Source organism: Parasteatoda tepidariorum, chromosome 5, assembly GCF_982258835.1.
Source record: "Parasteatoda tepidariorum strain Cologne lab strain chromosome 5, Ptep-v5.0, whole genome shotgun sequence".
NCBI lineage: Eukaryota > Metazoa > Arthropoda > Arachnida > Araneae > Theridiidae > Parasteatoda > Parasteatoda tepidariorum.
The window spans coordinates 113,034,802-113,047,791 of record NC_141759.1 but is presented as its reverse complement, the minus strand read 5'-3'; the positions used below and the strand labels follow the sequence as shown (position 1 = coordinate 113,047,791).

The 12,990-nt window shown below is 29.2% G+C and overlaps 1 protein-coding gene across 8 annotated transcripts in view; it reads right to left on the bottom strand.

Annotated features, from left to right (window-relative positions):
- Window positions 1-12,990, bottom strand: part of LOC107444681 (cell adhesion molecule Dscam1) — an 80,362-nt gene that overhangs the window by 28,799 nt on the left and 38,573 nt on the right. Inside the window, exons 1-3 of one of the 8 annotated variants that reach the window (XM_087164838.1) lie at window positions 7,556-7,705; window positions 5,720-5,995; window positions 2,554-2,829 (exon numbers count right to left, since the gene is read on the bottom strand). The exons of 6 other annotated variants lie outside the window; for them this stretch is intronic. In XM_087164838.1, the coding sequence (XP_087020964.1) occupies window positions 2,554-2,829; window positions 5,720-5,995; window positions 7,556-7,703 (700 nt within the window). In that variant the 5' untranslated portion in view covers window positions 7,704-7,705. Of the gene's footprint in view, window positions 1-2,553; window positions 2,830-5,719; window positions 5,996-7,555; window positions 7,706-12,990 lie in introns of those variants that run through there. One more of the 8 variants, XM_071185244.2, reaches the window with a different exon arrangement.

The window sequence follows — 12,990 nt, the reverse complement described above, 5'->3', positions numbered from 1 at the left end:
TTAAAATTTTAATGTGATTTTTAAGATCGAGGGTGAAAAATTACTCCTCGTAGTAAATGTCTAAATTTCAAAATCCCAGCACTAATGATTTTGGAATTATAAGAGACTTTCCGCAACAAAGACAGACAAGTAAACACACAAGAAAAGTTTAAAACGCATATTACGCACAATGAAGATTTTTAATAGTGTAATAACATTTTAGTTATCTCTAACTTTTACGCTTATTCATAAAAACTTTGATTGGAGGTAATAAAAAAGAAAGGGGGTAAACTTTAAAAAATTCCGGATCAAATTACGGTATAAAGCATTTTGGATGCATGACCCCAAAAATTAATTTTGACCTTAAAAATATTTAACTAATTTTTACAGTTATGTTTATTTAACTAGAGTAATTCAATGATTTTGCGGTAATTATTACTGTAAAAATTTCAGTTTAATCAGATTTTTTGTTCTGTAACATGTTCCGGAAAAAATGGATTTTACTATTAAATGTCTCTCTGAGTGCCGGTAGCGTAATTTGATCCAGAATTTTTTACAGTGTACGTAAAAGTAAAACAGAGCATAATTTTGCTTCTTGATAACTAGAAATCACCAACAGATGGAACTGTGTGTCATTTTTAAGCAAAAATATTGAAACTATAACAAAAATTTCATCAAAACTCTGTGGAAGATAAAATGGAATTGAAGAAAAAAGAAAAACAGATCTCTAGAAATTTTTAATTATTTTATAGCAGTAGTTTAATTTTTCATAAAAATACTTTTAGATTCATGAATAAAAATTTTATATTTCATGTCATTTTGCCTTGCTTTTTTAAACTTTCCTGGATGGGATAGAATATTCACCATAGCTCATTCTCATAAGCCCATTCTTTATTTCATAAAATGAATATTTATGGCTTACAAAATTAGAAAAAAATATTTATTTTAAAACCATATTTTTATAAAGTATGGAAGGGCTGAAATTTCAATGGTTTGAACAGAGACAAACTTAAATTCGTGAAAAAAAGTAGATAGTTGTTATATATTTTCAGTCATGAAAATAATATACGTATAAAAAGTTTTCTATTTGAAATTGGATTTCAAGGAAAGTTAACTTTTATTTATTTATTTTGCATGCCTTTATCTAACTCTTTATTTAGAATAACCGAGCCTAGTTTGAGATAGAAATATTAACTGTCAATGCTTTGTTTGATCTTGAATCTTGTAAAAAATAAAATATTTGTAATTATTTTAAGTGTGTATTTATAAATTAAAAGTATCAAATGTATCACATGAAAGCTTAAAATAAATTGTGTCTCATTTAGGAAATTAAGTGTCTCATACTACATATTTCATAGTATTTTTTAATAAGTTTTAATTCACACAGAATAGAGTCGAAAATATATGGTCAAAGCCATAGTAACTGATCTCCTCTTTAATATTAAAAATGATATATTTTAAAGTTATTTCCCGTTTCAAATTTAATGTAAATGCCCTTATCATTTAGTTTCTTTTATTTCATAAGTATTTAAAAACACCAGATTGGAAATGAAAAAATGTCACATTTATGAAATGATAGTAACAGAGCATTTAACAAATCAGAACGGTACGAATTGGATTTATAACGAATTTATTAGTTATAAAGATGAAACGCGTCTTAAAATCATAATAAACACACATTTCATGAGCCCATATGGGGAGGAAGCAAATAGAAAAATATACATTTCAACACCAGTAAAATAATATTAAAATGTTTGATTATACATTTTCAATCAAGAAAATTGAAAAAGAAATGCGGGCAGTCCGTGATTTAAAATTCCAAAGCACGCAAACACATTTGTAGCAAATGTTAGTTAGCAAAATGTGTGAGGGTAAAAATCTATTCAGAGAGCATGAAGATAAATACATTTTACATTGTATATATCTCTTTTACACTCTTTCATTGAAAGTTTACTTATTAACGAAAACAAAGAAGAAATGAATCAACTACTTGAAATATACCATCTGTGTAATAAATTGTAATTTTTTTATGTCTAGCCAATGATAATAGAAGATATTATAAAGATTATGAAAAATCAAAATTCAAATATATATTTTTAAATGTTTTATTTTAATGATTTTCTCCTTTTTTTCTTTAATATTTCTCATGCTTTCTCTTTATTTTTGACTTATTTTGTGAGTTCTATATAATTGCAGCTTTTGCGCAGAAAATAATACTTTTTAATTTTCATAGTTTTTTCTCTTCTCTTTTTTGTGAGATATATATTATCACTTAAGCATTTAAGCTTACTAAAGAACGAATTAATGTCGGAGCGAGATTGTGATTCTAGAAATGCTGAAATGTACGCATCAAAAATATTAAAAATTTAAAGTAAGTAAGAAAGAAAAAAATTGTAACGTTCTCTCTATCACAAAGTATACAGTCAGAAATGATGGAGTACTTCGAGACTAGTAGTAATGTGTGAATTATTATTTTTCGATTGTGTTCTCCCTTTTTCCTCCAGTTGATTGCGCATTACGAAATATGTTAATGGATAAAGAGACGCAAAATTCGAGAGCACCAGACAGTTTTACCGTTGACAGATATTTTGAATTGTTTGGCGAGGGCCTCTCCCACTCCATTGTGGGCGAGGCATCTGTACAGAGCCTCATCCTCCTCATTCAGGATACTTATTATGAGTGAGCCGTTGCCAGGGGCAACCATCCTTCCTCCCGCTGAACCGATGACCTCATCTCCCTTGAACCACGTGACGCGAGGAGGAGGCAAACCGCTTGCCAGGCAGTGAAGGTGCAAGTAGGAACCGTGAGTGCCGGTTGTATCATCGGGCGCTTCAAGCCACTGAGGGGATGCTAGATAAAAATAAAAAAAAAGCAAACATTTATTATGCTATTTTAAAAATCAAAGTTTATTAACATGGGAAGGATGAAAAAGGCGAGGTTTTTTTTTTTTTAATTTCGAAAAAAAGTGGTTCAAATATACACGTTACTAACTCTGTATCAAGAATGATTAGAAATAATAGACAAAAACAATATCTCATACAAAACAATATAAGCATAGGAAAAACTATTACAATGAAATATTTTATCTATGCATATATATATATATATATCAAAAAGCCAGAAAACAAAATAAAAAATTAAATGCTATGCTCTCTTTATTAGCTCACACGATTATATTCGCAAAAAAGAGTGCTTTCTAATATTGTATAAATGTAGCCAAAGCAAAATATATCAATTCAATAGTGTGAGGAGCACTGAAAAAAAGTGAAACAAAGCACATTAAGTAAAATATATATCATGTAAGAAACAGAACAAAACACAAAACAAAATCTATGAAGCAAGTAGCGAATTCAAATAAACTTACATGTACAGGAAATTTTAAAGAATGATTTAAAATATTTTCGTAATAAGATTGACAGATTACAAAATACGAAGTCTTTTTTTGTCTTTATTGTGCTAGCTATATATACGAGGGTTGCTATTTATATTTCTGGTTGCTATTTATATTTACATTATAGCTCTCTGTTCATATGATTAAATCCACAAAAAGAGTGCTTTCTAATATTGTATTAATTTGGCGAAGTAAAATAAATCAATACGATAGTGTAAGGTAAACCAAAAAAATTCAAAAAATAAAACATTAAAAATCTAAAATTATAAAACAAAAAATACAAAATAAAACATATTGTTTATTGTTGTAATTTTTGCTTAATATGTTTTGTTTTCGTTTCAATTTTTTTAGTACTCCTCACACTATTGTATTGATATATTTTACCTTGGCTACATTAATACAATATTAGAAAACACTCTTTTTACCCGTTATAATCACGTGAACTGACGATGAGATAATGTGTTTTGTAATTTTTTTGCTGTTGAATTTTTGAATTTTTTTTAAATATTTTTACAAATATTTAATATATTAATAAATTCACTTATTATCTTTAAAAATATGTTATTTTTCTTGTTTTCTTTGTGATAACTTATTTAATGGGTTCTATGTACTTGCAGCTTATGCACAGTAAATTTTATAAGACCTTGAGAAAACATGAAAACATAGAAAATAATAAAGATTAATGAAAAGAGAAGAAAAATAATTAAAATAAAATACTAAATTTCTTTTTTAAAAAAACTATTAAAAAGCCGGAAAACGAAATGAATAGATGCAATCTCATCATCAGCTCACACGATTATATCCGCAAACAGGAGTACTTCCTAATATTGTATCAAAGTATTAAAAAAAAGAAACAGAAGAAAATTTAAAGAAACAAACAGAACAAAACACGAAACGAAATCTGTAAAGAGAATAGCGAATTCAAGTGAACTTACATGTACTATTTATGAGTTCTATATAATTGCAGCTCACGTGCGGTAAATAAAATTTTATCTTTTATGTCTATATTGAGTTAAAAGTATTGTTCACACTTTTCTATGGGTAGTAAAAATCAAGGACATGAGGGTAATATTTTTCAACATTCAGTTGCACATTTTTTTCAATTTCCGTTGCTTGCATCTTCGAAATTTAATTTTTTGCATAACGTCCAGTTATGCTTACAACTACTTCATTTCTTAAATGCATTTTAGGGGAGGAATTATTTTCTAGAAAGATAATTTTCAATGATTACTCTTAATAATCGTTTGTATCAATGAATTAAGATACTTTAAAGTACTGTAGGGTCCCGATTATCCGAGTTAGTCGTGGTCCACACTAAACTCTAACCGAAAAAACTCGGTTAAAGCGAAGGGTATAAAAAAGGAAAGAAAAAGAGTAGGTATAAATGTATATAAATGTAATATATGATATTCTGCAAGTATAATGTAATGCAAAATTTATACCACATACAATTCATATTAAAATTAAAAAGCTTACTTAAAGAGAATACTTTAAGAGAATGAGAATTTTTTCTTAAGAAAGTGCGTAGTCGTTTTTCGTTTTACATTACTTTGGAGCTTTTCTGCAGCAATGTTTCGCCATTTTTCAGGGATAACTGGAAAGCCGCTGCCGCCTTTTCTTCTAATTCCAACAAGTTGTTGGATTTCATTTTCCTAAGTGTATGGAAAATAAAAATTCTGATATATTTTTGGTGGTAGTTTAAAAAAAAATTAGAAAAAATATCCTTGAAATATTTGATGCTCGGTTAAAGCGGTTACTGGGGTAATCGGGCTTCGGATAATCAGTACTCTACTGTACTCTCTGTATTTTCTGATACTCTACTGTATTCTCTGTTCATATAAATATCTTTTTTTTCCTCTGCGGAGTATGCGCAATTTAATAAAAAAATTATTAATCATACAAGAAATAAAAATACTGTTTTCAGTTTTTAGTGATAAGTAAGCAATGCAAATTATAAACAAAAATGTATGATGTGGAAATTTGGTTGACGTAGTTTCTGGAAATCATTGAGGAGATTTAGTCTAGAAAAACATAAGCAACTTTCAACCATGCCATTAACATATTTTAACCTTTTGTGATGAGTGATGAGTAACATATATATGTAATAAATAGTATAATAACAGTGCTGTGTCACAATAGTAAAGTGTTATAACAGTACAATAAATAACTATTTATAATAAATGAGTAAAAAAATGGCTTTGAAACAATAAATTATACATGAGACTAACAGAAAGGTAAGCAAAATGCTACTTTTTACATATATGCAATAAAAACATGGTAAAGTAATAGACAAACATATTATTATACTAAAATAAGTGGTTTTAGAATTTTGTAAAAGTAGTTATTTACCTTCGACTGTGAGTTGCGCAGAGTGTCGAGCAGCTCCTTCCTCGTTGGATGCGATGCAAGTGTAATTTCCTCCATCATCGCTCCCAATGTTATTAACGATGAGCACCGAAAAGTCACCTTGATTTGAGATTTTATTCTTTTCGCTTATTTTCTCTCCGTTTCGAAGCCATTCGAAAGAAATGGGACGTTTTCCCTGCAATATGTTGCACAGCACTTTAGCGCTCTGTCCTTCGCTCAAGCGAGGAGGAAAATTAAAAGGTTGAATTGCAGGCACATCTGGAAAAAACATTAATATTATAAAAAAAAAACTATATTATTATACAAATATGCAATATGAAATAAATGAGATAAATAATGAATACGTGCATTATATTACATTAATACTATACAAAAAATATTGTGTCACTAATATTTAAATCAAAATATTGTATCAATATTAATTCTACGTTAAACACTTCCATTCCCACAGAATATGAATGTTTAATTGATTTAAAAATATTTAGTGAACATTGAAAAATATTTGATACTAACGACATCATGTTAATAGAGTAGTAAGGTACTTATATAATAAATAATTTAAAAATCAATGCTAAAGAAAATACTTCAAATTTTCTACCATAGACAGCGATTACTTCATTTGAGTTTAATACTGATAATGATAATCAACGTAATGTAAATATGATTTAAATAACAAGATTATATATATAATTTTTCGTATTTTTTCAGTTGAATAAAAAGAAAGATATAACAATGAGAATGGAATTTTGGAAAATAGTTTTGAAATATTTTTAATTTTTATAATTCAGCAATTTTGAAAACAAATATCTTCAGGATATCTCGATGAATACAGAAAAGAAATAACAAAACACATTTAAAAATGCGATTGCTTCGCTTAAACGAGGAGAGAAAATAAAAGGTTGAATCACATGTAAATCTGAAAGAAATTGATTTTTATTAAAAAGATTTTAAATTTGATTACTTTCATGAACATTATTTTATACTTAATATCTCCTTATTAAAATAGTTTTCACAATAATTGCGCAAAATCATTGTATCAATTTATAATGAAGCAAAAAATAGTTATAAATATAGAAATATAGCAATAATAAGCAATTAGCTGATAAATAACGCGTAGACTTTACAAAAATTAGGATTTGTAAAATTTTATATTTGTTGAATGGTTTAAAAATACTTCAAAAAAATTTCGTCCGGAAAAATTGGCTACACAGTTTGCATTTAATAACAAAACAGATTACCTGATAACGACAATTTTAATACAAAAATAATGCATTGGTTTGTAAGATTTTGATAAAGATATCATATTTGTAATTCCAAGGTGGATTTATTCCTTTAGATCTGTAACGTTTTTGAGGATAATAGCTTTGAAAAATGACTTCAAAATATGTTAGGTTTCATACTATAACAGCTATATATTAAATCAACAGCTATATATAAAATTATGTTTCAAACTATGGAATACGCTTATGAATTTTGGAAACAATTAGCTTCAGTTATTGAATAATGCATGTAAGAGATTAAAAATGTATTTTAAATTTGCGAAATCCAATATCTGGGTCGACACTTGTAATTGTCTAACAATAAATGCCATTTCAAAACTTTTCTCGAATTATAATGATAGAGTAGCACTTTCGAAATCATATTGTTTCTGAAATCACAATCAATACAAAGAAGAAAGATCAAATATTCAATATTTACAAAAAAGATAATAAGTGATTTGTACACACATCTACAGCATCTCAGAAAAAAATATATCACGTATTTAATAACAGAATGAGTATACACAATACAAGGAAACAAAAATTCAAAATAACTCACCTTGTTCTCTTATTGCTGAAATCGTCGTTTGCAGGAACAAGATCCACCAGAATGATTCGGAGAGTGTTTTAAACATCTTCATTCTAATGTGTTCTGAACATGCGGATATATATAATTGTTCAACTGATGGAACAAGAAGCGCCTCCATCAAATAATTCTTTCTAAAGACAACGGGCGCCCTACAGTGTCAGGAAATGATACTAAAATATGTATATAATTGTGACTGCACATACACTTCAGTTTTAATGTATGATACTGAATTCTTTAGGCGCTTAAAAGATGCAATTTAACGGTTTTATTAAAAAGAAACCGTACTTAATATGAAATGAAAGAGAAAAAATGTAATCCATTTGATCGGGAGTGTTTATCGGGTACATGAACTATCCTGATTAACTCGTTTAGTAAACGATAGAAATATATTTATTTATCGGTAAATTCTTTTGAATGAAAGAGACAATATAAAAAAAATTGCTGTTTGATGCAACATAGCATTTCCTCAGACAACAAGCATAAACAATAACTACAATAAAACACATATTTTATTTGAATGATACCGAAGGCAAAATAATTCACTTGCGAAATAAGTTGATAAAAGGCATTTCTTTGTCAACTCACCCAGAACAGAGAGGGTTATGGTTTTTCTTAGTTTTAAACCTACACTGTTTCTAGCCTCGCAGACATAATCTCCTCTGTGCTCATTCAGAAGGGGATTGAAATGTAAAGAGCCATTCCGAACTGTTAGTGGAGTCGACGATGAGCCTAAAAAAACAGATAGACAAGTAATAGCCTAATAACTAGCAACAAACAATGATAAACAACAGATTATGTAGGGTATTACCACCTCTATAACAAATGTCAAAAATCCTTTCCAATCCAAAATCTAGGCACATTAAGCTTAGCAAATTATTATTCAAATTTGTAAATCATTTTATTATTTTATAACCGTCGTTGAGCAGCCGACTCGATTTGGGGTTTACGACTAGCAATGTTGAACTCCGTAATTTTGAACCAATCTAGAAAACAACGAAACTCCTTGGTCAGTACCGCCCTGAGGTATGATTTGTTATGTCTTTGTGACTCGTCAGATTTAACGTAAATCAGTCACCATTTACTACACGGGGAGTCTTTGATCGGCGGGGATCGAACCCACCAACTCTTGGTCATGGACACAGTGCCTTACCAACCAGGCTCTCCCGGCCTGTTCTGGATGGTTGACTGTGCAAAGTTAAGCGTAGATTACTCTAGGGGTTAAAATTCCTCGTATGACTTCCGGATTACTATTGCAGACTGATTTTTACGCCTACACTTGTAAACATAGAAACATGGAGAACTTTGAGACTCGACAGATTTAACGTGCATCTATCACCATTTACTACACTTCTTCGGCCAGCGAGGATCCAACCCACGATCTCTGGGACATGATCTCTGAACATGGGCCCTGTATCCTACCAACCAGGCTATTTGTAAATCATTATTAGAAAACGAAGCATTTACCTTAACTCACATAATTTGAGATCGCGGTTTACTTTTGAAGAATGTTTAATAAGCGAATTCAGTCGCCAATCAAATTCGGCAGAAATTCATCGGCAAATCAGATATATCGTAAAAAGACGTAAAAAAAGATCAACAGGAATAATTTTCAGAATATCTTATGAATATGCGTGAACTCGCTAGTAATTCGAAAAGCCCCGATTGAGGAATATCCCTTATTTGAGCCGTAGTGGCTATGGGGATAGAGCCCTTGCCTCCCAATGATTTGAACCGGGTAAAAAATGTGGCAGTGGCTGGATGGCTCAAATTCTGCACCCGCCTCTCAACAACAACATGCAACTGACTGACGTAAAATATCGTCAGTGGTAGATGGATCATCGGTTAGAGTTCTCTTGCTTTCAGGCTAACCGTGGGAGTTTCATGTTTTTCCTCTCTACGTAAAGCAAAAAATACTCCACGAAAACAAATTTCTCCCTATACTTGGATCTAGGAGTTCCCTTGTCTTCTGGAATGGATTCAAAATTACAAGGATACTGAGTTGAACATTGGTAGTCGTAAACTGAAAATTTGGTCTGCTGTTCAACGACGGTTATAAAGTAAAATATTCTTTATTTCATTATACTATAAATGGTATATCGGATTCTCCTTATAATAAATCTATTTTGCATGGCACTAAATCCGTTTCGGAATTTGAAGGCAAATTAAGTATATATAAATATATATATACAGTCAAACCCCGCTATAGTGAACATGGTTTATAGTGAACTCCCAGATATAGTGAACCAAATGTTCGGTCCCTTGCCTTGCTATACACGCATAATGTCATTTTTTGTGGATATAGTAAACCAAAAAAGTGAGGAAGTTGGATATAATGAACTTTTTTCTGTCTTCGACTGATTTTTTTCTTCATTTTTTTGATATTTTCAGGGAATATAAACTATCCAAATCTGAAGTTTGTAACATATGGAAAAATAGGCAATTAATAATTTCTGCTCATGAAAAAAATTTAGATGGCAGAATAATTTGAGAAAAGCAGATCACAAGGATGATGAAGAAGCATTACTGAAGTGGTTCACTATTCGAAGAAGCCGCAATTTTCCTGTATCTGGACAAATGTGGATGAATTTGCTAAATGTTTTTATCAGACTACTTTCATGTGCTCGAATGGCTGGTTGGACAGGTTTAAGAAACGGAATAACAGAAATTCAGGAAAAATTATCTGAGAGTCGGGAAGTGTTTCCATAACTGATGTTGAGGATTGCTCATCAGCTAAAGATTACTAATTTTTTTTGTACGCAAGACGAAGAGTAATGAAAAATAACACATTTTTTGCTACAACATAATATTTTTCAGTCATTTATTTGAATAATGTGCAATAAAAGGGAGGATTTTGGGAACCACTAGGTAAATTATCTGCGTAACGGATATAGTGAACAACCGTTTATAATGAACCGAAATTTCGGTCCCTTGAAGGTTCACTATAGCGGGGTTTGACTGTATATATTTAAATAGTTTACTAATGTAATTTAATTCACCGAAATTTCAGATATTTCAAAATATTTAAGTAGCCAACGTTGCAATTAAGCTAAAATAGTATTTAAATGAACAAAAAAAAAAAAAAAAAAAAGGAATTCGAAAAATAAAAACCAAGTAATTTTAAAATAGGTAAATTCTGAGATGATGTTTTAAAAGATGAATATGAAGTACCTTCAACCCTAGACCAAGTGATGCGAGGCTCCGGATAGCCGGATGCAGCACAGTCCAGTGTTACTGCTGATCCAAGCTCCATTTCAACACTCTGTGGTTCTTTTGTCCATTTTGGTGGAGCTGAAATTTTTTTAAAAAATAATTTAATTCAGTTAATAATTAACTATAAACTTTGATATTTTTTAAGGAAAGCACCATGATAAAACTGTTTGCTTTTAGTGCAAATAAAAAATAACAGAGAGAGTAAATTTATAAGCATGCTCAATAATTTTAAGTTTTAAAACAGTCCAAACAATATCTATTAGAAATTCGACATAAAATTTCCCTAATTGACTTAAAAAAATTAATGTTTAATAAACATTCAAGTTCAATATTGCGTTTTAACTTACTTTAGTATTTTTAGTGTATTCAACAGATGATATTAGTCCACATGATATAAGTAAAACTGCAATAGACATTCGAAACCTGTGATTTTTTTTTATTATTATTTCGGGAATAAAATATTTACATTTTTAGCAATTTTTATGCAGTTTACATATTAAGTCTTATACACTTAGGTTTAAACATTTTATACACTGCTTATTGCTAGGCTTTTTTTCGCGTTATCTTCATGCAGTAAAAAATTATTAAAGATGTCTCATTAAAATGTAAAAATCCTATTCCGTAATTGAAATTGTACTGACTACACGCGTTTTTCTCCTATCTGTAATATTCTTGGAATTATTTTAAGTACTTTTTATACTAACCATTATTAAGAAAACTTTTGAAGGTATTTTGAATAAAAATACAACTAACCAGTTGTTTGGGAGATACACTGTGAAAGCCTTCACAAAATGACCAGCAATTCTATTTTAAAATGTTTGTAGTAAAATAACTAAACGAAGTGAAATTGTTTTAACAATTTAAATATGAAAACTAAAAAAAAACTTTTAGCATATTGAAAGCATTCGGTATTTCTTACCTTTTAAGACTACTAATTGCTTTTAAATTATATTAAGTACTACTGGTATAATTTATGAGATGATTTGGTTGATAAACGAAAGGAAATCAAAAGTATTCAAATCAAATAAAAAATTATTTAAATAACAATAATCCTTTTTAAATAAAATAAATCAGATTTTATTTGTTAAATTTTGATTTTTGCTTACTAATGAATTTCAACTATGTGATATGATACGGGTTATTTCAAGTTTTACAATCAATGAACAAATACTTTATGGGCACAAAATACTTTATTTTACCAATTAGAGAGAGAATTAAAGTTTGTTTTCATACCACATTGTATTCAAGATGTTTTTAAAGGCATATTCAATAACTGAAATTTATACTTCACTTTTATCAATATTTTGGGCACTTTTTATTAAAAGTGCATTGCTGAGAAAACTTTTCTAGCACTTTTCAATCAAGCAGTAAAATTCAAGTTTATAAAAGAAGATGTAAAAGATCTAACAAAATCATAAACAATTCTATTTTAAAGTGTTTTTGTGAACTTATTAAAAAATTAAATTTGATTTAACGAGCATTCAGTATGTCTTACCTTTTAAGACCAATGATGCGGTGTAAGTATCTTTGCCTGCTGCATTATTTACTTGACAGGTAAAATTTCCCCTATTAAATCCACTCAGTTGTTTCACCACAAGAATTGAAATATCAGGTTGAGTGTTTATATGGAATTGTGATCCATTTTGTATTTCTTTATTATTCAAAAACCACCGAAACTTCAAAGGGGAGTCACCTTTAGTGACGACGCAGGCCACTTTAGCATTATCTCCTTCAGACAAATTTTCAGAAAAACTAAAAGGCATTATGACTGGCGACTCCCTTGAAAAATCTATGAATAAGTAAAACATAGTCAATATTTACACAAAAAATAAATAGATAATTTTTTTAAACTCAAAAGTGAAGGGATATAATATTATATCATTTTATAATAAGCAAAAATTGCAAGGAAATGCAATCGATATTTTCCAAATTAAGTAAAAATTTAATATTCGTTTAAAGCTTTACTTTTATGTTTTAGAATATTTTTTAAATTCAGTTATTTTTCATATATCATCTTATATTGCACCTTATAAAAATATTGTGTCAATAACATGAGTAAAATTATTGTACCGATTTTCAGTGAAAATTGTTCAAATTCGTTCAGAAAGTAAAAGATATTTATTTAAAACTATTTAATTGTACTTTAGTAAGACTTGATAAAAGTATTTTCATATTGGAAACAATAATCACGGGAT